This window comes from Chelonus insularis, unplaced genomic scaffold (assembly GCF_013357705.1).
Source record: "Chelonus insularis isolate UGA/USDA-ARS -01 unplaced genomic scaffold, ASM1335770v1 contig_76_pilon, whole genome shotgun sequence".
Taxonomy (NCBI): Eukaryota; Metazoa; Arthropoda; class Insecta; order Hymenoptera; family Braconidae; genus Chelonus; species Chelonus insularis.
The window spans coordinates 996,799-1,015,355 of NW_023276741.1; the positions used below are offsets into that span (position 1 = coordinate 996,799).

The 18,557-nt window shown below is 31.2% G+C and overlaps 1 protein-coding gene across 1 annotated transcript in view; it reads left to right on the forward strand.

Annotated features, from left to right (window-relative positions):
• Positions 1–18,557, forward strand: part of DAT (Sodium-dependent dopamine transporter) — a 212,742-nt gene that overhangs the window by 41,416 nt on the left and 152,769 nt on the right. The window contains exons 3-5 of the mRNA XM_035090267.1: positions 12,928–13,062; positions 13,139–13,472; positions 13,559–13,697. Of these exons, the coding sequence (XP_034946158.1) occupies positions 12,928–13,062; positions 13,139–13,472; positions 13,559–13,697 (608 nt within the window). The remainder of the gene's footprint in view (positions 1–12,927; positions 13,063–13,138; positions 13,473–13,558; positions 13,698–18,557) is intronic.

Below are 18,557 nucleotides of genomic sequence, written 5' to 3' on the forward strand. Positions count from 1 at the left end.
TTTAGCTTGAATACTATGGTTCGAATTTTCATAATATCAAAACACAAAATATTACAAAAGTAAACTCATCCTACATTTTTTGAAATTAGCATAGCTACAACTGCCATCTCGTGATTGCAAAATCACTTACTTATTAAAAATTTATATTACTAACCGAATACGCGGTTATCTTCACTCTGCTACAGCGTAGCTACAGAATTTGCCACAATTCAGTTTAGGAATAAATTATACTGTAGCTGTAGTACTACAACGGGAGTTCATTTACGGAATGCACCCTAAATATGTACTTTTATATGAAACGTGTACAAATTTCTATTTATCTTATTATAGTAAAGATATTATGAGATCGTATTTAAACAGAGAAAATTTTTCAAGAAGAGGACCCTTCATCGTAATAGATTGTTCAATACAGAATGAATCTATTAAAGCTGGATCTGTAGATGTTTGACTGAAATTTGAAGCCAAAGAAAGTTTTCCTACAAACACAACTGCATATTGTTTCATTTTACGCGAGCAAACAGTTGAATAAAATCTTTAAGTGGTCAAATTCGTAAATTAATATAAAATAATTGAATGTATATTTTCTATACTCATGTTAAATAAAAAGGAATTCAAGCATGCATACTGTTGAGAAAATCTCAACTTTTAAATAACCTAACCGTTTAAGGATCGAGATAATTGTGCCGGAACAGAGCAAACGGAAGGCAGGTTTTATAAAAAAATATATAATCTTTATTTTCAGCACTAACGGGTACACAATATTCACTGTACAATTTTTTGCTACTGAATAGGAAGACTGAATGTCAATTATTGTTGATTCACTGAAGTTTAATTGAATGTCTGAGAAAAGCTTAACTTGGTGTGTTTGGTATTATTAACCTCCCATACGAGCTCAACACGCTTCGCAAGTCAAGAAAACGTGATTGTACACGTGGCGTTAGCTTATCAATGTAATGCAAAAATGAATTTAATTTAAATACTCGAATTTACTTTGAATTGTCTTGAAATATTTATAGAATTACTTCTAGAATAAACTGGTGAATGTTTCTGTTGAATTCAAATTGCACTAGTACTAATGATTGACTCAGAAAAGAAAGATTTGTGAAAAGAGAATGAGAATCCGTGTACACGTGAAGAAGAATAGAAAAAGAATGGCGACAGGAACATCATTGGTCAAGATGGACACTGAAAATTAATCAAATGAGTGACTAGATTAAGAATTATTAATTATTTGGTCGATTGGTTATCGACCCAGTCCTAAGATGGCCGCCGAAGTTCCTATCAGCTGGCAATTCAAACTGAGAATTGATTAATTCTCAACACATACTTAAAAATAAATGGAAAAACAAAAAAAAATTATAGAAGTTTTCATTTATTATTATTCCATTATTAAATTATGCTCTACAAGGTTTTAAATTTTTCAACGAAATTTGTTAATATAAACTTCAATTACATTTTTTAATATCATGATGACAATGATGATGAGCAATTGCTCAATATTCTGCAATACATGGCGATCAATGATTCCGGTGTTCCATAATTTATAATATTTTGTGAGTATTTTTGTTGAAGTTCTCCAGTTTTGAAATCATCATTCTCGTTTTTATTTATATCAAAATAATATCTACTAAATGGTAATATTTCTTTTTCACATATTGTATTATTAACTTCCCAGTGGGAAGTTATAGTAATGGGTCCGATTTTGCGAATCGCTAATTTTGACATATCTTCACGTTCTTAGGTCCCCAGAGTTCAATTCGATAGTTTTTACGTGGACGGCTGTGTGTGTGTGTATGTACGTATGTACGTATGTTCGTACGTGCGTTCGGAATTATTTTTCGCCTCGATTATCTCGAGAACAAGAAATGATATCGACGTGGGACCAACTGCATTCGACGAGTAATTACGTAACTTAGAACTGATTAGATTTTCAGCAACATCGGTCCAGCTATTTTTTATGCAGAATCAAAAAACTGAAAAAATAGTGAACTACCTAAATTCTGCAATTTATAAATTATACTATTTTTTAGACGGAATTTCGAGATTTTTTGAAAAATATGAATATCAAATGTTTAGAATAATTGTACGGAAATATGATAACAGTATTTCATAGAAAAAAAATTTTTAAAAAACGAAATCAGCAATAAAGAAATTTTAAACTTGTGTTGGGACGGAGAAAATAGCGTTGAGGATAATAAAATAGTCAATGATTATTGTACGCTCAATACCAAGATCTAGCGTTAGAGAGTAGAGACTAGAGACCCGCACCTAATCTCTAGTACCTAACCTCTTAGTACCTAATCTAAAAGTGGATTTCTGAATTAATTATTGATGATTTTCAAATTTATAAGGTATTTTTATTACACATTTTTATGTCCTGTTATTGTTAATAATGAGGAATTGTGTTCATAACGATTGAACATTGTTGATAAGAAATGATTATCGATCATAATAATATTTGAATAAAAAATTTTTTAATTGTTATAAATAATAAAAATAGAGATCTATACAATATATTTGAATTCTTCTAACGCGTAATTTTTTCTTTTGCAAAAGAAAAGTTACCAACCGTACGACATGAATGGAAACTCTTTCTTTTTGTTTATAACAATTAAGTCTGTTATAAAAAATGAAAATAGAGATCTATGCAATATGTTTGAATTCTTCTAACGCGTAATTTTTTCTTTTGCAAAAGAAAAGTTACCAACCGTACGACATGAATGGAAACTCTTTCTTTTTGTTTATAACAATTAAGTCTGTTATAAAAAATGAAAATAGAGATCTATGCAATATGTTTGAATTCTTCTAACGCGTAATTTTTTCTTTTACTAAAAAAAAGTTTATAATAAATAAATTCGGAAGCCTATTCTAGAATGAATCGACAGTTTTTACGTGGACGTCTGTGTGTGTGTATGTACGTATGTGCGTATGTGCATATGTGCGTACGTACGTTCGGAATTATTTTTCGCCTCGATTATCTCGAGAACAAAAAATGATATCGACGTGGGACCAACTGCATTCGACGAGTAATTACGTAACTTAGAACTGATTAGATTTTCAGCAACATCGGTCCAGCCATTTTTTATGCAGAATCAAAAAACTGAAAAAATAGTGAACTACCCAAACTCTGCAATTTATAAATTATACCATTTTTTAGATAAAATTTCAAAATCTTTCGAAAAACATGAATATTAAATAATAAGAATACTTGTATGAAAATATGGTGACAATTTTTCATCGAAAAAAAAAATTTTAAAAAACAAAATCAGCAATGAAAGAATTTTAAACTCATGTCAGGATTGAGAAAATAGCATTAAAGACGCTATAATAGTCAATAATAATTGTCAATAATATGGAATTGTGTTCATAACAATTGAACATTGTTAATAACAAATGATTATCGATCATAATAATATTTAAATAAAAAGTTTTAAATTGTTATAAACAATAAAAATAGGGACCCTTTCTATATATATGAGTACTTTTGACGCATAATTTTTTCTTTTATTGAAAAAAAGGTCACCAACCGTATGACATAAATAAAAACATACTTTTTCGTGTATAAAAATGAAATTCGTTGTAAATAATGAAAAAAAGGATCTCTGAGGTACATTCGAATTCTTCTAACGCACAATTTTTTCTTTTACTGAAATAAAGTAACTAACCATATCAAATGAATAAAAACAGACTCATTTCGTTTATAACAATTCCATTTGTTATAAAAAATGAAAACGGGTTCTATTCAAATTGTTTTTTTTTTTTCCACTGGGAAGTTGGTCGTGTGGACCTTTCGGGTCGCACCCAGACCACTGCAGAGCACTGATATTTAAACATGAAATTGAGAGTTTAAGCAAAGCACTCCAGTGAAATAAAAATATTTATGTCGTATTTTTCTGTAGAAAAAGTTAAATTCTTATTAAAACTTATGCTGCTTCCTATAGAAATAGTTTAAATTTTTTTAAAAAACACTTTTATAGCAAAGTATTTTTCTCATTGTATAATTCTATAGAAAAAGTCCAATTCTCTTTGGAACGATATTAATACTTCCCTATAGAAATCAATAAAAATCCCGTTCAACAATATTTTAACAGAAGACAAAAAATTCTTCTTTCGATAAAAATCACTTATATTCTATTGAAATATTTTAACTATCTCCTATGATATGCTGTAAAATTTTTTTAAGAAATACTGCGATAACTAAAAAGTTTTGATGTACTTTCTTCCTTTTTTAATTACTTATTTCCTATCAACTTTTCTTATCCTCTTCCTATAGAATTAAGACAGATCCCATTCGAAAATATTTTTAAACAAAAAAATTTTCTATGTTTTATTTTTCTATTTATTTATTTTTATTTCTTTTGAATCTTTTTAATGAAAGAAGCGTTTTTTTTTGATAGAATTTTATGTCAAGGTGATACATCCGGAATTAAAATACAGATATGTACTATGGATAGAGTTAAGCTCTGGGGTGTATTTAGAATAGGCTTTATGGTAAAGCGTATTTATATATTTGTAATGCCTTAAGAGTAAACATTGACTTGGTGGCTCCAATTGTCAATGCCATAGAGGTAGAAGTCTTTGATGATTAAAGAGGGAAAGAGTTGTGCAAATATTACAGCAGTAAGTATAGATTACTCGGATAGAGAAAATTTTTAAACTTATGAAATTAGATCAATGCAGTAGAATTAGAAAGCGTCATGTGAGGGAGAACGCGAATCGATATCATCTGCCAGAAGAACTATTAGGATACACGCATGCGCTATAGCATAAGATATACACAACTAATGATGTACCAATAAACACGAAGCAATATCGATACCTACCAAAATTTGGAGATGAAATTAATAGACAAGTTTAAGATTTATTATTATTTATTTATTATACTTATTTAAGATAAGTGACATATTTGATTGGGCCGGAAATGCACAACATCTTTTTACATTTGATTTAGCCTTTGGATTTCATTAAATTAAAGTGCATAAAGAGGGTCGACACGAAACTGCATATTTGACAGCTCTAGGTCATTGTAAATTTCTAAGAATGACATTGGATTCATGTACCGCTACAGCAATATTTCAGAGATTAATAAACAGAAGATTAACTTGGTTACTTGGAACGGTGGGGTTCTGACTTGGAGGGTTCCAAGTCAGCGAGTCTAATATTCAAAATTGTGTAATGCCGGACTTGTCCACCGGCGCGTCAGTCAACTCACTGGACCAATCGCCACGAAGTATTTCCCTCATGGCCCAAAAGACAACTCTACGGCCCTAGTGACGCCAACAAGCACGCGGTCGAGCACTTGTGGCGTCAGTTAGCTCCAGGCAAATCACGCGGTCGACTCTGTAATTTTTCTCTCGGCAAAATCAAGCACTGTGCCGTAAAACTCACGGTTTTAAGATAAATCGATATCAGTCGTCTTAGTAAGTGTCCCTTGGACAAACGTGAACGAAAATCATCAGTCTCAAACATGCTGGTGGTCCAGGAATAGCAGTTGTGTATCTTTGGGCGCGAAACTGTGCTGGCATCGACGCCATAGTGCCTCACGGACAGTCACACCACCGAACAACTCCGTTGTATACTGTGCCTGTCACTACACGCGGTCTGAGATAGCCTTTGTTATTCGTTTAAGCAGATGACTCTTGTTAGTGAATAAACACTATCAGTTAATGGACAACTCATACGCATTTAGTAATTAATTATAATTATATTCATAGATTAAGTGTTTTTGTTTAATAAAAAAACCCATAAAACCATATCTTGAGTGTTAAACTTTTGTTATGAACCTTCTAGCATCCAACCTCATTCACTTAACTTACAGTCTACTAGTTCGATTCGATTTTTTTCTCATCACGGCCGACTCGGAGTCAGAACAGGTAGAAAGTGTAAATGTAAATCACATAATTGTTTTCGCTGAAGATCTGAATGATCATTAAGTTAAGTTAAATAGAGTGATGTCGAGACTTAAAGAACTAAATTTAAAGTTACTGCCAGAAAAGTGTAAATTATCAAACTCTTGCAATGCTCTTCCTCGAATAATACTTAATAATAGATGCTACTTCCCCGTGGTTTACATAAACTATCGCAGCTTTTCGTATATAATGTTCAGCTTTTCATATGACACAAGTCCAGTCAACCCAGGATGATCCCATCTCAATCTGGGACTTAGATGAGCAAGATAATGCTCGTAAAAATTCCTTCAACTTACACACTTTAGAACTTCAGTAGAGCTAATTAATGAGCTTAGAACAATTTTAATGAGAAAAATAGAAAGAGCAGTAACAGAGCACGTGTACTTGAGTGTTAATGGCTACACACGCATTGTAGCTAGCATCAGTAGACCTAGCACAATAGTACGACACCTATCATTGGCTAGGTTGGAGAATATGAGTTGTAATAAGTTGTGTGCTAGAAGAAGAGCGTGTTAGATGAGCTCGAAAGAGCACGAGCTTGGACGAGAGCTAGTCCAGCTGATATGGTTACGATCAACCTCTCGCAACACGGACCTAAATTAGCAATTTGATGCTTTTAAGGATTATTCTTTGGCCTTCGATTTTTTTTTCGATTATTTTTGGTATCCAAACATCCAAACAATCCAAACAATCTATCACATATGGATGTTGTTATATTAGAATCACTTAGGAGGTGGACTTAGCGCAAAGTTTTACTGACGTATGGTGAAGTCGGTTTTCGTAGAATTTTTAAGATTCTCTGAACAGTTGTATATATTATAGCTCTTCGTACATAAGGACATTTGAGAATGGATTGGGCAGACTTTAAAGCAAAATTGGGCCGAGTTCCATAGTTTTTTTAATTTTAAAGATAATTTTTTTCTGTAATTCAAAATTAACTTAAACTTCATAAGTCAATATTACATTACTAGTTTGAAAAGATTATGAAAAAAATACACGGCTAACTTGGCGTTTTACTTGATTTCACATATCTTTTTAATAGTACCTTTCCTTCATTTATACTAATTTTACTTGAATGTGGACTTGGCGCCAATTTTCGCAGGCATTCGTAGATACCTGTTTTCGTCGGATTTCACTTCTTTTTGAAGTGAAAACTTCTTCAGGCGCATTGGAGCAATTCTTAGTAGGAGACAAATTTGTAAGTTCACATCACCAAACCATCAGCGTTACCGATATAGTAACGTTAATAGTATGTCTATAGCTATGATAGATATTAAAACGTGGACTAATACCAATAAGTTCAATTCACAAATTATAAATTTTCAATTCTTCACACTACAATTTATTCAAAAATTCAAACAAACTATTGTTATATGATAAGTTTCACTTCTATCCCCAGTCCCTATGATTGCCTGAAATTCCTTCTGTGAGATTGCTACGATGATAAAAATTTGATTTTAATTGAATATTTTTTGTATTTAAAATTTCTGAAAATTGAAATTTCAGAGCTTGATACATTAATAAAAGTTTTTTATTTCTCTCAAGGAAGAAAGTGTTTTAGAATGTCCCGCCTTCCCCCATGCTTAGCCACGGGGCTGAGTTCCCTAGGTTCCCAAGGTGTCTAAGTTCCCTTCCGAGCCCCGAAACAGTCCCTGTCGATTTCCAATATATAGTTGTACGGAAGAACGTTATTTTGCTTTTGGAGATTCCGCTAAGCCCCATGGGCCTTCCGGTTTCCTCAGCCTTAGGTAGGCAAGATCTATAAGCCTAGTGCAACGTTAGAAATCACCCCAGTTGCCACAAGAAATCGTCCTACCCTCGGAGATTCTACCGCTTACCTCAAGGGTCCTGGTTTCAGATTCAGCATCGGCAAGGCTGTACTACAATGGAGTGTTGCTTGGTACCCCAAGGGAATCGTGGCGGCAATAGCACTTTTGTACTATTCAGTCATCAGCACGATAGCTTACGCCTTTTACTGCCCTCTGTGAGGCCTCCCGCTCATCGTGGTCAGAGAAAAGACTATATTATAAACAGGTCTTGTCTCGGCCGGGAATCGAACCCGCTATCCATAGTGCGCCAGGCTGGCACGTTACCACTTAGGCTACGATGTCGGTAATAAAAGAAGTTACACAATCATTACAAGCTTTAGAATGCTGTTACTGGAATGAATATCATTCGCAAAAAATAGTGGTTACGGTACGAATACATTTCTCCAGCAGACTATTAACATTAATAGAAGATAGGAATGAACAAATTATTTTATAGATAAATTAGAATTTTATATGCATTCATAGAATTTTTCTGCGAGAAACATTACATCTCGGACATAATATTACTTTCTTTCATCAGATGGCCTACTTTACCCCATTATAATTCTTGTATTCTAAGTATAATGAAAACCATACTGATTATCGAAATAGTTTTATTATTTATTACACCATTTTGATTATCAAACAAAAACAGAATGTAAGCGTGTTTACTGTTCGTTGGTCATCTTTCATACTTATGATTTAAATCATCGATTTTAACCCACTTCGAAGATGTATTTTCTTTTATCATACTGTAGAAATGACCTTACGATAAAGACTTACCTTCATAGAATATAGCGCTCTTTACTGTGTGAATGTTATAACAGATATTGACTTTTTCTGAAGAAATAGCTTTAAGAGAGCCTAGTATACGTTTTATCAACTTTATCACTATTAGGAAATATATTTAGCAATATATCAGCAATAAATAGCCCAGTAGAAGATAGTTCTTTCTACTTACAAATTGACATAACTGCAAGTATTGCATCGATCCACATATTGTAAATGATTAGTAAATAGTTGTTGGATTTTATAATATTTTTTACATAACAGATCAAATAATAATAGAGGGTTTAGTATTATTTTGTTATTATCATTCAACAAACAATTATTTCTTCATTTAATTGCTAAAAACATTTTTCTATCAATAATTCCTGAAAAAATTTATTCAAATCGGTATGCAACACGCGGGAAACATTCTTCATTTTTTAGAACATAGATGTCTCTTAGTTAAGCAAGAGAGAAAAAAACATTACAAGGTTAACGTAAAAGAGAGTGATCAAAATACGTAAGGCAAGAAAGAGGGCACTGGAGGAAGCCCAACGTGAAAGTAAGTGGCAAAAGACACATTTAGTAAGAGAGAACACTTGATGAGAGAACAACTCTAGACCTATGTACAATTACCAACTTGAAGAATTCAAAAATGTAAATTTCTGCCTGTAAACAAAATACAATATGGTGGATAAAATATTTTTCTTATATGTAGTCTATTGATGTACAGTTGCCAACTCAAGAAATCTGAGAATCTTCACTTTTGTCGAATATTCTTTAGAAAAGTTCACACTTTCAATCTTTACGGATGAATATCTTTGCAATCAATAGACTAAAAATAATGATTAATGCTGCAAATAAAAGCTTATAGATAATTTGTATGGCAAATCTATGGATGAATAATGCGTATGTGCTGTACTTTAAAAGTTAATAGAAAAAATAGAATTGAGAGGAAAGGGGGAGGATAAATTTCCTTGTATAGAGTATCTGCTGTTGTGCGCTGTCATGAGGGAGTGCAAAAGAGATAGATAATATAAAAAAGAGTAAGAATCAGAAAGTGGGATGTGGAATTGGCCCGAGTGACAAGCAGATCACTCTTGTATTATATTCACACAAACGGTTTTTGTAATTGTATCTCTTTGTCTGACAGTAAGTCATGAGTTTTAATAGATAGGACCTGAAGAGTATCGAAGGATGCTGAGAAAAAATATATTACCTATGAGAGGAAAGAAAAAAGACAGGAAAATTAGAATTATCATATAAAAGACCATATAAAGTAATTGAAATAATGCCTGAAGGCAATGTTAGAATTTTACAGCATGGTAAATTTAAAATAGCTTATCCAAACAGCACTGCCTCGTGGTTATTATAATTTGGAACAAGATGAGATGGATGAGTGTTTGTTGAAGAAAGCATTGCTAGGATTGAAATGGAATCATCCTGGGTTGACTGGTCTTGTGTCATATGAAAAGATGAACATTACATTGACCACTACTGCACCGGTTTAGTTTGCTTATTTATTAATAGAGGAACCGGGATACATCTGCCGGTGGATTTGCATCTTATTTATTGGGATATTCTACTACGTATACAGATATTGATTATGGGACAATTCATCATGAATGTTTTACAAATTATAATGACGACAAAATTCATCAATACATTCAAAATTGTAACATTCATCGCATTTCTAATACGAGAACATATATGCATGTGTACAAACATAAAAAAATACCTTTACAAGTTATCTCCATAGGAGTTACAAAGAAAGCATTCGACAAGTTGTTTGGGAATAATCAAAATTTTATCAAACCATATTTTAAATTAATCGATTTCATGTTTAATAATACAATATGTGAAAAAGAAATATTACCATTTAGTAGATATTATTTTGATATAAATAAAAACGAGAATGATGATTTCAAAACTGGAGAACTTCAACAAAAATACTCACAACATATTATAAATTATGGAACACCGGAATCATTGATCGCCATGTATTGCAGAATATTGAGCAATTGCTCATCATCATTGTCATCATGATATTAAAAAATGTAATTGAAGTTTATATTAACAAATTTCGTTGAAAAATTTAAAACCTTGTAGAGCATAATTTAATAATGGAATAATAATAAATGAAAACTTCTATAATTTTTTTTTGTTTTTCCATTTATTTTTAAGTATGTGTTGAGAATTAATCAATTCTCAGTTTGAATTGCCAGCTGATAGGAACTTCGGCGGCCATCTTAGGACTGGGTCGATAACCAATCGACCAAATAATTAATAATTCTTAATCTAGTCACTCATTTGATTAATTTTCAGTGTCCATCTTGACCAATGATGTTCCTGTCGCCATTCTTTTTCTATTCTTCTTCACGTGTACACGGATTCTCATTCTCTTTTCACAAATCTTTCTTTTCTGAGTCAATCATTAGTACTAGTGCAATTTGAATTCAACAGAAACATTCACCAGTTTATTCTAGAAGTAATTCTATAAATATTTCAAGACAATTCAAAGTAAATTCGAGTATTTAAATTAAATTCATTTTTGCATTACATTGATAAGCTAACGCCACGTGTACAATCACGTTTTCTTGACTTGCGAAGCGTGTTGAGCTCGTATGGGAGGTTAATAATACCAAACACACCAAGTTAAGCTTTTCTCAGACATTCAATTAAACTTCAGTGAATCAACAATAATTGACATTCAGTCTTCCTATTCAGTAGCAAAAAATTGTACAGTGAATATTGTGTACCCGTTAGTGCTGAAAATAAAGATTATATATTTTTTTATAAAACCTGCCTTCCGTTTGCTCTGTTCCGGCACAATTATCTCGATCCTTAAACGGTTAGGTTATTTAAAAGTTGAGATTTTCTCAACAGTATGCATGCTTGAATTCCTTTTTATTTAACATGAGTATAGAAAATATACATTCAATTATTTTATATTAATTTACGAATTTGACCACTTAAAGATTTTATTCAACTGTTTGCTCGCGTAAAATGAAACAATATGCAGTTGTGTTTGTAGGAAAACTTTCTTTGGCTTCAAATTTCAGTCAAACATCTACAGATCCAGCTTTAATAGATTCATTCTGTATTGAACAATCTATTACGATGAAGGGTCCTCTTCTTGAAAAATTTTCTCTGTTTAAATACGATCTCATAATATCTTTACTATAATAAGATGAATAGAAATTTGTACACGTTTCATATAAAAGTACATATTTAGGGTGCATTCCGTAAATGAACTCCCGTTGTAGTACTACAGCTACAGTATAATTTATTCCTAAACTGAATTGTGGCAAATTCTGTAGCTACGCTGTAGCAGAGTGAAGATAACCGCGTATTCGGTTGGTAATATAAATTTTTAATAAGTAAGTGATTTTGCAATCACGAGATGGCAGTTGTAGCTATGCTAATTTCAAAAAATGTAGGATGAGTTTACTTTTGTAATATTTTGTGTTTTGATATTATGAAAATTCGAACCATAGTATTTCTGAATAATCATATTTTTTCATAAGTTCATTATTTAATGCATATTAATTTTTGACTTCTCGTGAAGAAGTTATTGTAATAATTCGATTTGGTGACTCCAAGATTTTAACCAATCTCGACGTTTTAACATGTGTAAAATTTGTTATATATATTGTGTACTTCTACAGTTTTCACAAAAAGTTATTCGTTTTTAAATTATCCATAAATAAGCGTTAAGAAATACACAAAATCATAAAATACCATGTGTATGTTTAGTACAATAATCGGTTACAATGATTTGGCAATTTTTCCCATTTATCAGTTGGTATCGTTATAGGAGGTTCTATGCATGGGCATTGCAAGTAGCCTCAATTTTTTTTTTACATTCAAGTTTTTTTACTTCTATTCTGATAGAGGGTACGAAGTATAGTTTTGTGTATAAGTGTTATTACCATTAGAATTGAGCAATACTGGCACTAGAAAAGCCTTCGTAAAAAAATATTTCTCAAAGTTATGTATTATATGTGTTACCAATTTATTACTCCAATTAATATATTAATCAACAAATTAATACTTGGAAGGTACTTTTATGTGCTTATTTTAATGTTTACAACAATTTCAACCGAATATTTGAGTACACATATGATGATATTTAAAACTTTTTCAATTATTTCATCTGCTCCCATTCAATCATATTAAATTTAGAAAAGTTATTTAGAATATTGATCTTGGGACATATTGATCGCAGATTACGAAAAAGAAATTTTCAGTATCATTTTTCTCATTTCAAGCATTCATGTTTCTGATTTCAACTTTATATAGAACGACAATGAACCAAAATTTTTTGATGGATGTATCTTGCTATTCAAGAATTTTAATTCATGAAATTTAAAGTATTATTTTGTCAGTGATACAATAAAATATTGAAATCTTATCTTTGATTACTTTATGTTCATCTTTAGGTGCGTTTCTTATTCCTTATGGCATCATGCTAGTTGTTGGTGGCATTCCTTTGTTTTATATGGAACTAGCATTGGGTCAATATAATAGAAAAGGGGCTATCACATGTTGGGGCCGTATCGTTCCATTGTTAAAAGGTAAGATTGTCTCATCTACTTTTATTTATCATAATAAAACTCAAAGTAGATTTTTCTCATTACTAATGTTGATTAGGAATTGGCTATGCAGTTGCATTGATTGCATTTTATGTCGATTTTTACTATAATGTTATAATCGCTTGGGCTCTTCGTTATTTTTTTGCATCATTTACGGACTTACTACCGTGGACCACTTGTAAAAATCCTTGGAATACACCTTTGTGCCATGAATTTAACATAAATCAATCTGAAATGCAAGCTGAATGGATAACATCTGAACACCATAATATATTTAATCAAAGTACTGGCGATCTTCCGAGCTTAGCGCCAAATTTTTATGTCTGGACCATTGATTCAGGAGATGCTGAAAATGCATCCAGATTTACTAGTGCTGCTCAAGAATACTTCAAGTAAGTTTTAAATTTGTGTATTGATTATTCTCAATGTTTTTGGAATGCATAATGTAATCTAACGTAATATTCATTATTGATCATAGCCGAGCAATTCTTGAACTTCATCGAAGTACAGGAGTAGATGATTTAGGAATCATCAAATGGGATATTGCTTTATGTCTTCTCATCGTTTATCTTATTTGTTACTTCTCTTTATGGAAAGGAATTTCAACGTCAGGAAAAGTATATTTATATTACACATATATTCATTAATGTAAGGAATGATATTTTTCAGAGTTCTCGTATATTAGAGTTTGAGATTCAAGTGATGATTTTAGATATAATCCCAAAAAAAATTGTACTACGCTTTTTGTATAATGCATCTTCACAAAAGATTTTTTTTTAAAAATTATGCTAATCTAAAGAATTTTGATCTTACGGGTGCTAGTTTTTCATAACATTTTTCAATTTAGGTATATGTGTATTTATACACAATTGAACATGAATTAAAAATCTTAGAGAAAATATCAATGTTCAACACTCAAATAACTATTAGTTAATAATATAGATTTATAAGAGAAGTATTTTTTAATGACCAGTTTATTTTTGAATACATGTCATCTACTGTCTTGATTCACTTTCTTTGGATTTACATCTGATATCAAGCTGATTTTATCACTATGATAACCAAAACTTTTAATAGCAAAATTTCAATTTAATAATTGAAATTCTAGCAAATAAAAAGATCAAATGCTCGATACATATTCGTAAAAATAATTTAATTTAGGACCGTTTGTGTGTTTATCGTTGACAGATCAGCTATACGAAAGTTATTATTAACTAATTAACGCTCTTGGATGCTCTGAAATAATAAATAGGAAAGTTACTATTTCAATGATAAATTATGAACCAAATTCTTTACCAATTACAACACAAATGCAACTATTATATGAGAGTATTCAGATATTTGAATTTTTTCGAAAGCGTATTGATTAATTGACGCATCGATTCTTCAGAAAAGAATCCGGAGTGTAAGAATAATTTGAAACAGAACAACTGTTCAGATTTAAATACATAGAACTTCAATCTTATCGTAAAAATATTACTTCAAATACAATCAAGATTAAAAACATTTCTTTTCTCTATTTTCTATTTTTTGGTGGGAAGTTATAGTAATGGGTCCGATTCTGCGAATCCCGAATTTTGACATATCTCTACGTTTTAAGGTCCCCAGAGTCGAATACGATTTTTTTCCAGTGGACGTTGGTGTGTGTGTATGTACGTATGTGCGTCCGGAATCATTTTTCGTCTCGATTGTCTCGAGAACAAAAAATGGAACCAACTGCATTCGACACGTAATTGCGCAACTTAAAAGTAATTAGATTTTCAGCAAAATCGGTCCAGCCATTTTTTTTGCAGAACCAAAAAACTAGCAAAAATGGAATATGACCTGAATTTCTCAATTTATAAATTATACCATTTTTTAGATAAAATTCCAAAATCTTTAAAGAAATATCAATATTAAATGATTAGAATACTTGTACGAAAATATGATGACAATATTTTATCGAAAAAAAAAATTTTAAAAAACAAAATCAGCAATGAAAGAATTTTAAACTTGTGTTGGGATGGAGAAAATAGCATTAAAGACGCTATAATAGTCAATAATAATTGTCAATAATATGGAATTGTGTTCATAACAATTGAACATTGTTAATAACAAATGATTATCGATCATAATAATATTTAAATAAAAAGTTTTAAATTGTTATGAATAATATAAAATAGGGATCCATGCTATGTATGTGAGTACTTTTGACGCATAATTTTTTCTTTTATTGAAAAAAAGGTCACCAACCGTATGACATAAATAAAAACATACTTTTTTCGTTTATAACAATAAAATTTGTTATAAATAATGGAAAAAAGAATCTATGAGGTATATCTGAATTCTTTTAACGGACAATTTTTTCTTTTACTGAAATAAAGTAACTAATTATATCAAATGAATAAAAACAGACTCATTTCGTTTATAATAATTCCATTTGTTATAAAGAATGGAAACGGGTTCTATTTGAGGTGTTTTTCTATTTTTTCTACTGGGAAGTTGGTCGTGTGGACCTTTCGGGTCGCACTCAGACCACTGCAGAGCACTGATATTTTTGTTCAATTTGTTCTTTTAGTTCTTTTGGTTTTCTTGACTTAATTTGTTTTGTTGGCCAGATATGACTCCTCTCCACAACTTACACAACTGAAGACCAGGACACGTCTTGTTCATTTTTATAGAACTATCTTAGTTAAGTCAGATGCAAGTTTGAGCTTTAGCTTTAAGTATTGGGAATTTAGAGATATCTTGAGAGATTTTGAATTAGTTAGTAAGATTTGAGATATTAAGTTTAGATAAAAGTTGGTATTACATTTAAGTTATACCCCTTTAGTTATTCTGGTGAATAAAAATACCTGGCGCCCTAGGTAAAGTAGTCTTCTAAGGATGGTTCTAATCAAGATTCGATAAATTTGAATGATTCCAGTCTTTACTAACGTATTGCAGTAATAATTAATCTCTCCTTAGAAAGTCTAGAATAATTTTGCCTAAAAAGCGTCTTCAAACCGTCATAGTAGCACGGGAATATTAAGTTTAATATCCAAATTTCGCAATGATTGCACTACCGTGTACTACTGGTATCAATTCTGCCACTAGGTACTTCTTTAATGTTTCTTATTCTGTTATTTTTTTGTATACTCGAAGAATTATTTGTAAAATCGTTGATATTATTCATTTCACTCGATTTAACAATAATCTGCATCGGACATAAGTGCTGTTCAATTTTCCGAGGTTATAGACGAGGTTTATCTATACCCTTTCAGATAAAATCACACTGCATTTATGTCTGGTACTGTACTACTGAGTGCTTCTCATTCATTTGCTTCTTCAGTGTTGCACACTCAGGTTTGAATTGATTGATTTTTGCGGTTGAACTGATTTTGTGGAAGCCTTTTCTGTTTGTATCAATCTCACTCAGCGGTCGATTTTCAAGACACATTTTCTAAAAATGCTATTCTCTTTACCATTTGCTCACGATTCGTTTAAAAATTAAGCGTCACATTTTAATTTTTACAAAAATTCACATATTGCTGTTGGCTCTCAGAATAGAACATTATGCGTCCAAAGACCTATGTAGGCAATTATTGCCTCACGTAGATGACGTCATTCGAGTCGTGCGGCGCGTGCGTATAAGCCATAGGTAAGCGCAGATATGTGCAGCTTAAGTGACGTCATCCCGCTACGGCAGGGATAGTCATTAGGTCCCGTGGTGAATACGATCTTTATGATAGAAAGAGTTATGATAAGAGAAACTTATTCTAGCCGTATGGAAAGATCTGAGTACCCGATTAGCGACACGGTAAAAAGAGATTCTGTATTATTTTTGTAAACAAACAAATTACATACCCTCATAGGACTGTTCAAAGATTTACTTAATCTGCCATTATTTCTTCTAAAAACCTCAAACAAAATTGAGTGTTGGACCTGAAATTGATCATAATAACGTTTTCGAGTATTTATGTTATAAGGGATTTGAGTAAATTACGTAGGTCCCGCTTTACTTTACCGGTCGATAATCAGCAACTTAGGTCCCTCTTTACAGGTATGATAAGTTCCGTTTATTATGCTTATGTTATATAAAATATTTCGAACATCTGTATCACTTTTCACATCTGCTCTTTAGTGACTCAAAAAAACATATTAGCTTCTATAGTTAAATTACGTTGTTAGTTAGAGTTGGAAGTACACTCTCCACATTGGAGAGGAGAAACAAGATGATACTTGACAGCATCCAGTATTTCAGAGTTATTATAAGGAGATGAAATAGAAAAAAATCTTTCCAATGTAAAAGGAAACCTAGTATCCACGCCAAGTTTTTGATCTCAAATTTTTCAATGTAATATACTTAATTTTTTTGTTTATTGTTTTATTCTTTTAAGTATCAAAAATTACCTGTGATTTTAATTTTGCAAATACCAAACAATTTTAAATGAAATGAATTTATTTGACTTTGATAAATATAATTGATTTTATCTAAATGGAATACTTGGCGTATAATTATTTCACGACTTTTCGTAATCTTTGAATTTACGTGTATTTACGAAAATAGCATTTAATAAACAAAGATTATCGTCGTCGTCATTTAAACTTTGCGCGCTATTTTTTACAGTCCGTGGAGCTGTTTTTGGTAAGATTTTACGTTTTTTTGTTCGACACCTAGACATAGCAAAGTCTAATAGTCAAAAAGAACAACTACCTTGTCGATATACTCTCAAATTAGCACCGTTATTTCTGTTTTATTTCTGAACATGTTCGAAATATCACCATTGTATATAAAAATATCGTTTTTTTATAAATAAAATGTGAGAAAATGATCTTATGCACTCTTTATATCACAGATTGGAATAAGAATGCTCGATTAATAATAAACAAAACGATTAAATCCTTATGAATCACAATCGGAAGTGAATTCTTTATTGAATTGATAATTAATGACAATTCGAAAATACGAAAATACTATGGGGTTAAGGGTTAAAAGTACGGCCCCCCTATAAAAACTGCCCCGACATTTCATTATTTTTGCTCCATCTCTTACCGGTCGCGAGATATGAGCATTCAGTAATAAAAAACCATTGATGATATATAATGTTATACCGTGGATAAATTTCAGGATTTCAGTCAATTTAAATACACAAAAATTTATTTTAAGTGATCACAAATTTATTGTCACTTTTAATATTAATTACACTTAAATGTTTAGCACTAAAATTATAGTTAACAACAGTACAGTTAATTAATCACTTCTATTTATTACTGAATATTCTAAACTTATTGACAATATTCTGATTCTTATTCTTCACATGAATCGAGAAAACTTTATTTATTTCTGTTTCTACTTCAATGATAGTTTCCTGTCGACTGACTGAATAACCAAAAATTAAAAAATATAAAAATACAAAAGTAGTGCTACTAATGTGTTACTGCGCTTGAGAAAAATAAGTAAGAGAGTTGCTCTGAGTCTCGAGACACAGGCGTAATAATATTACAGTCAGCAAAAT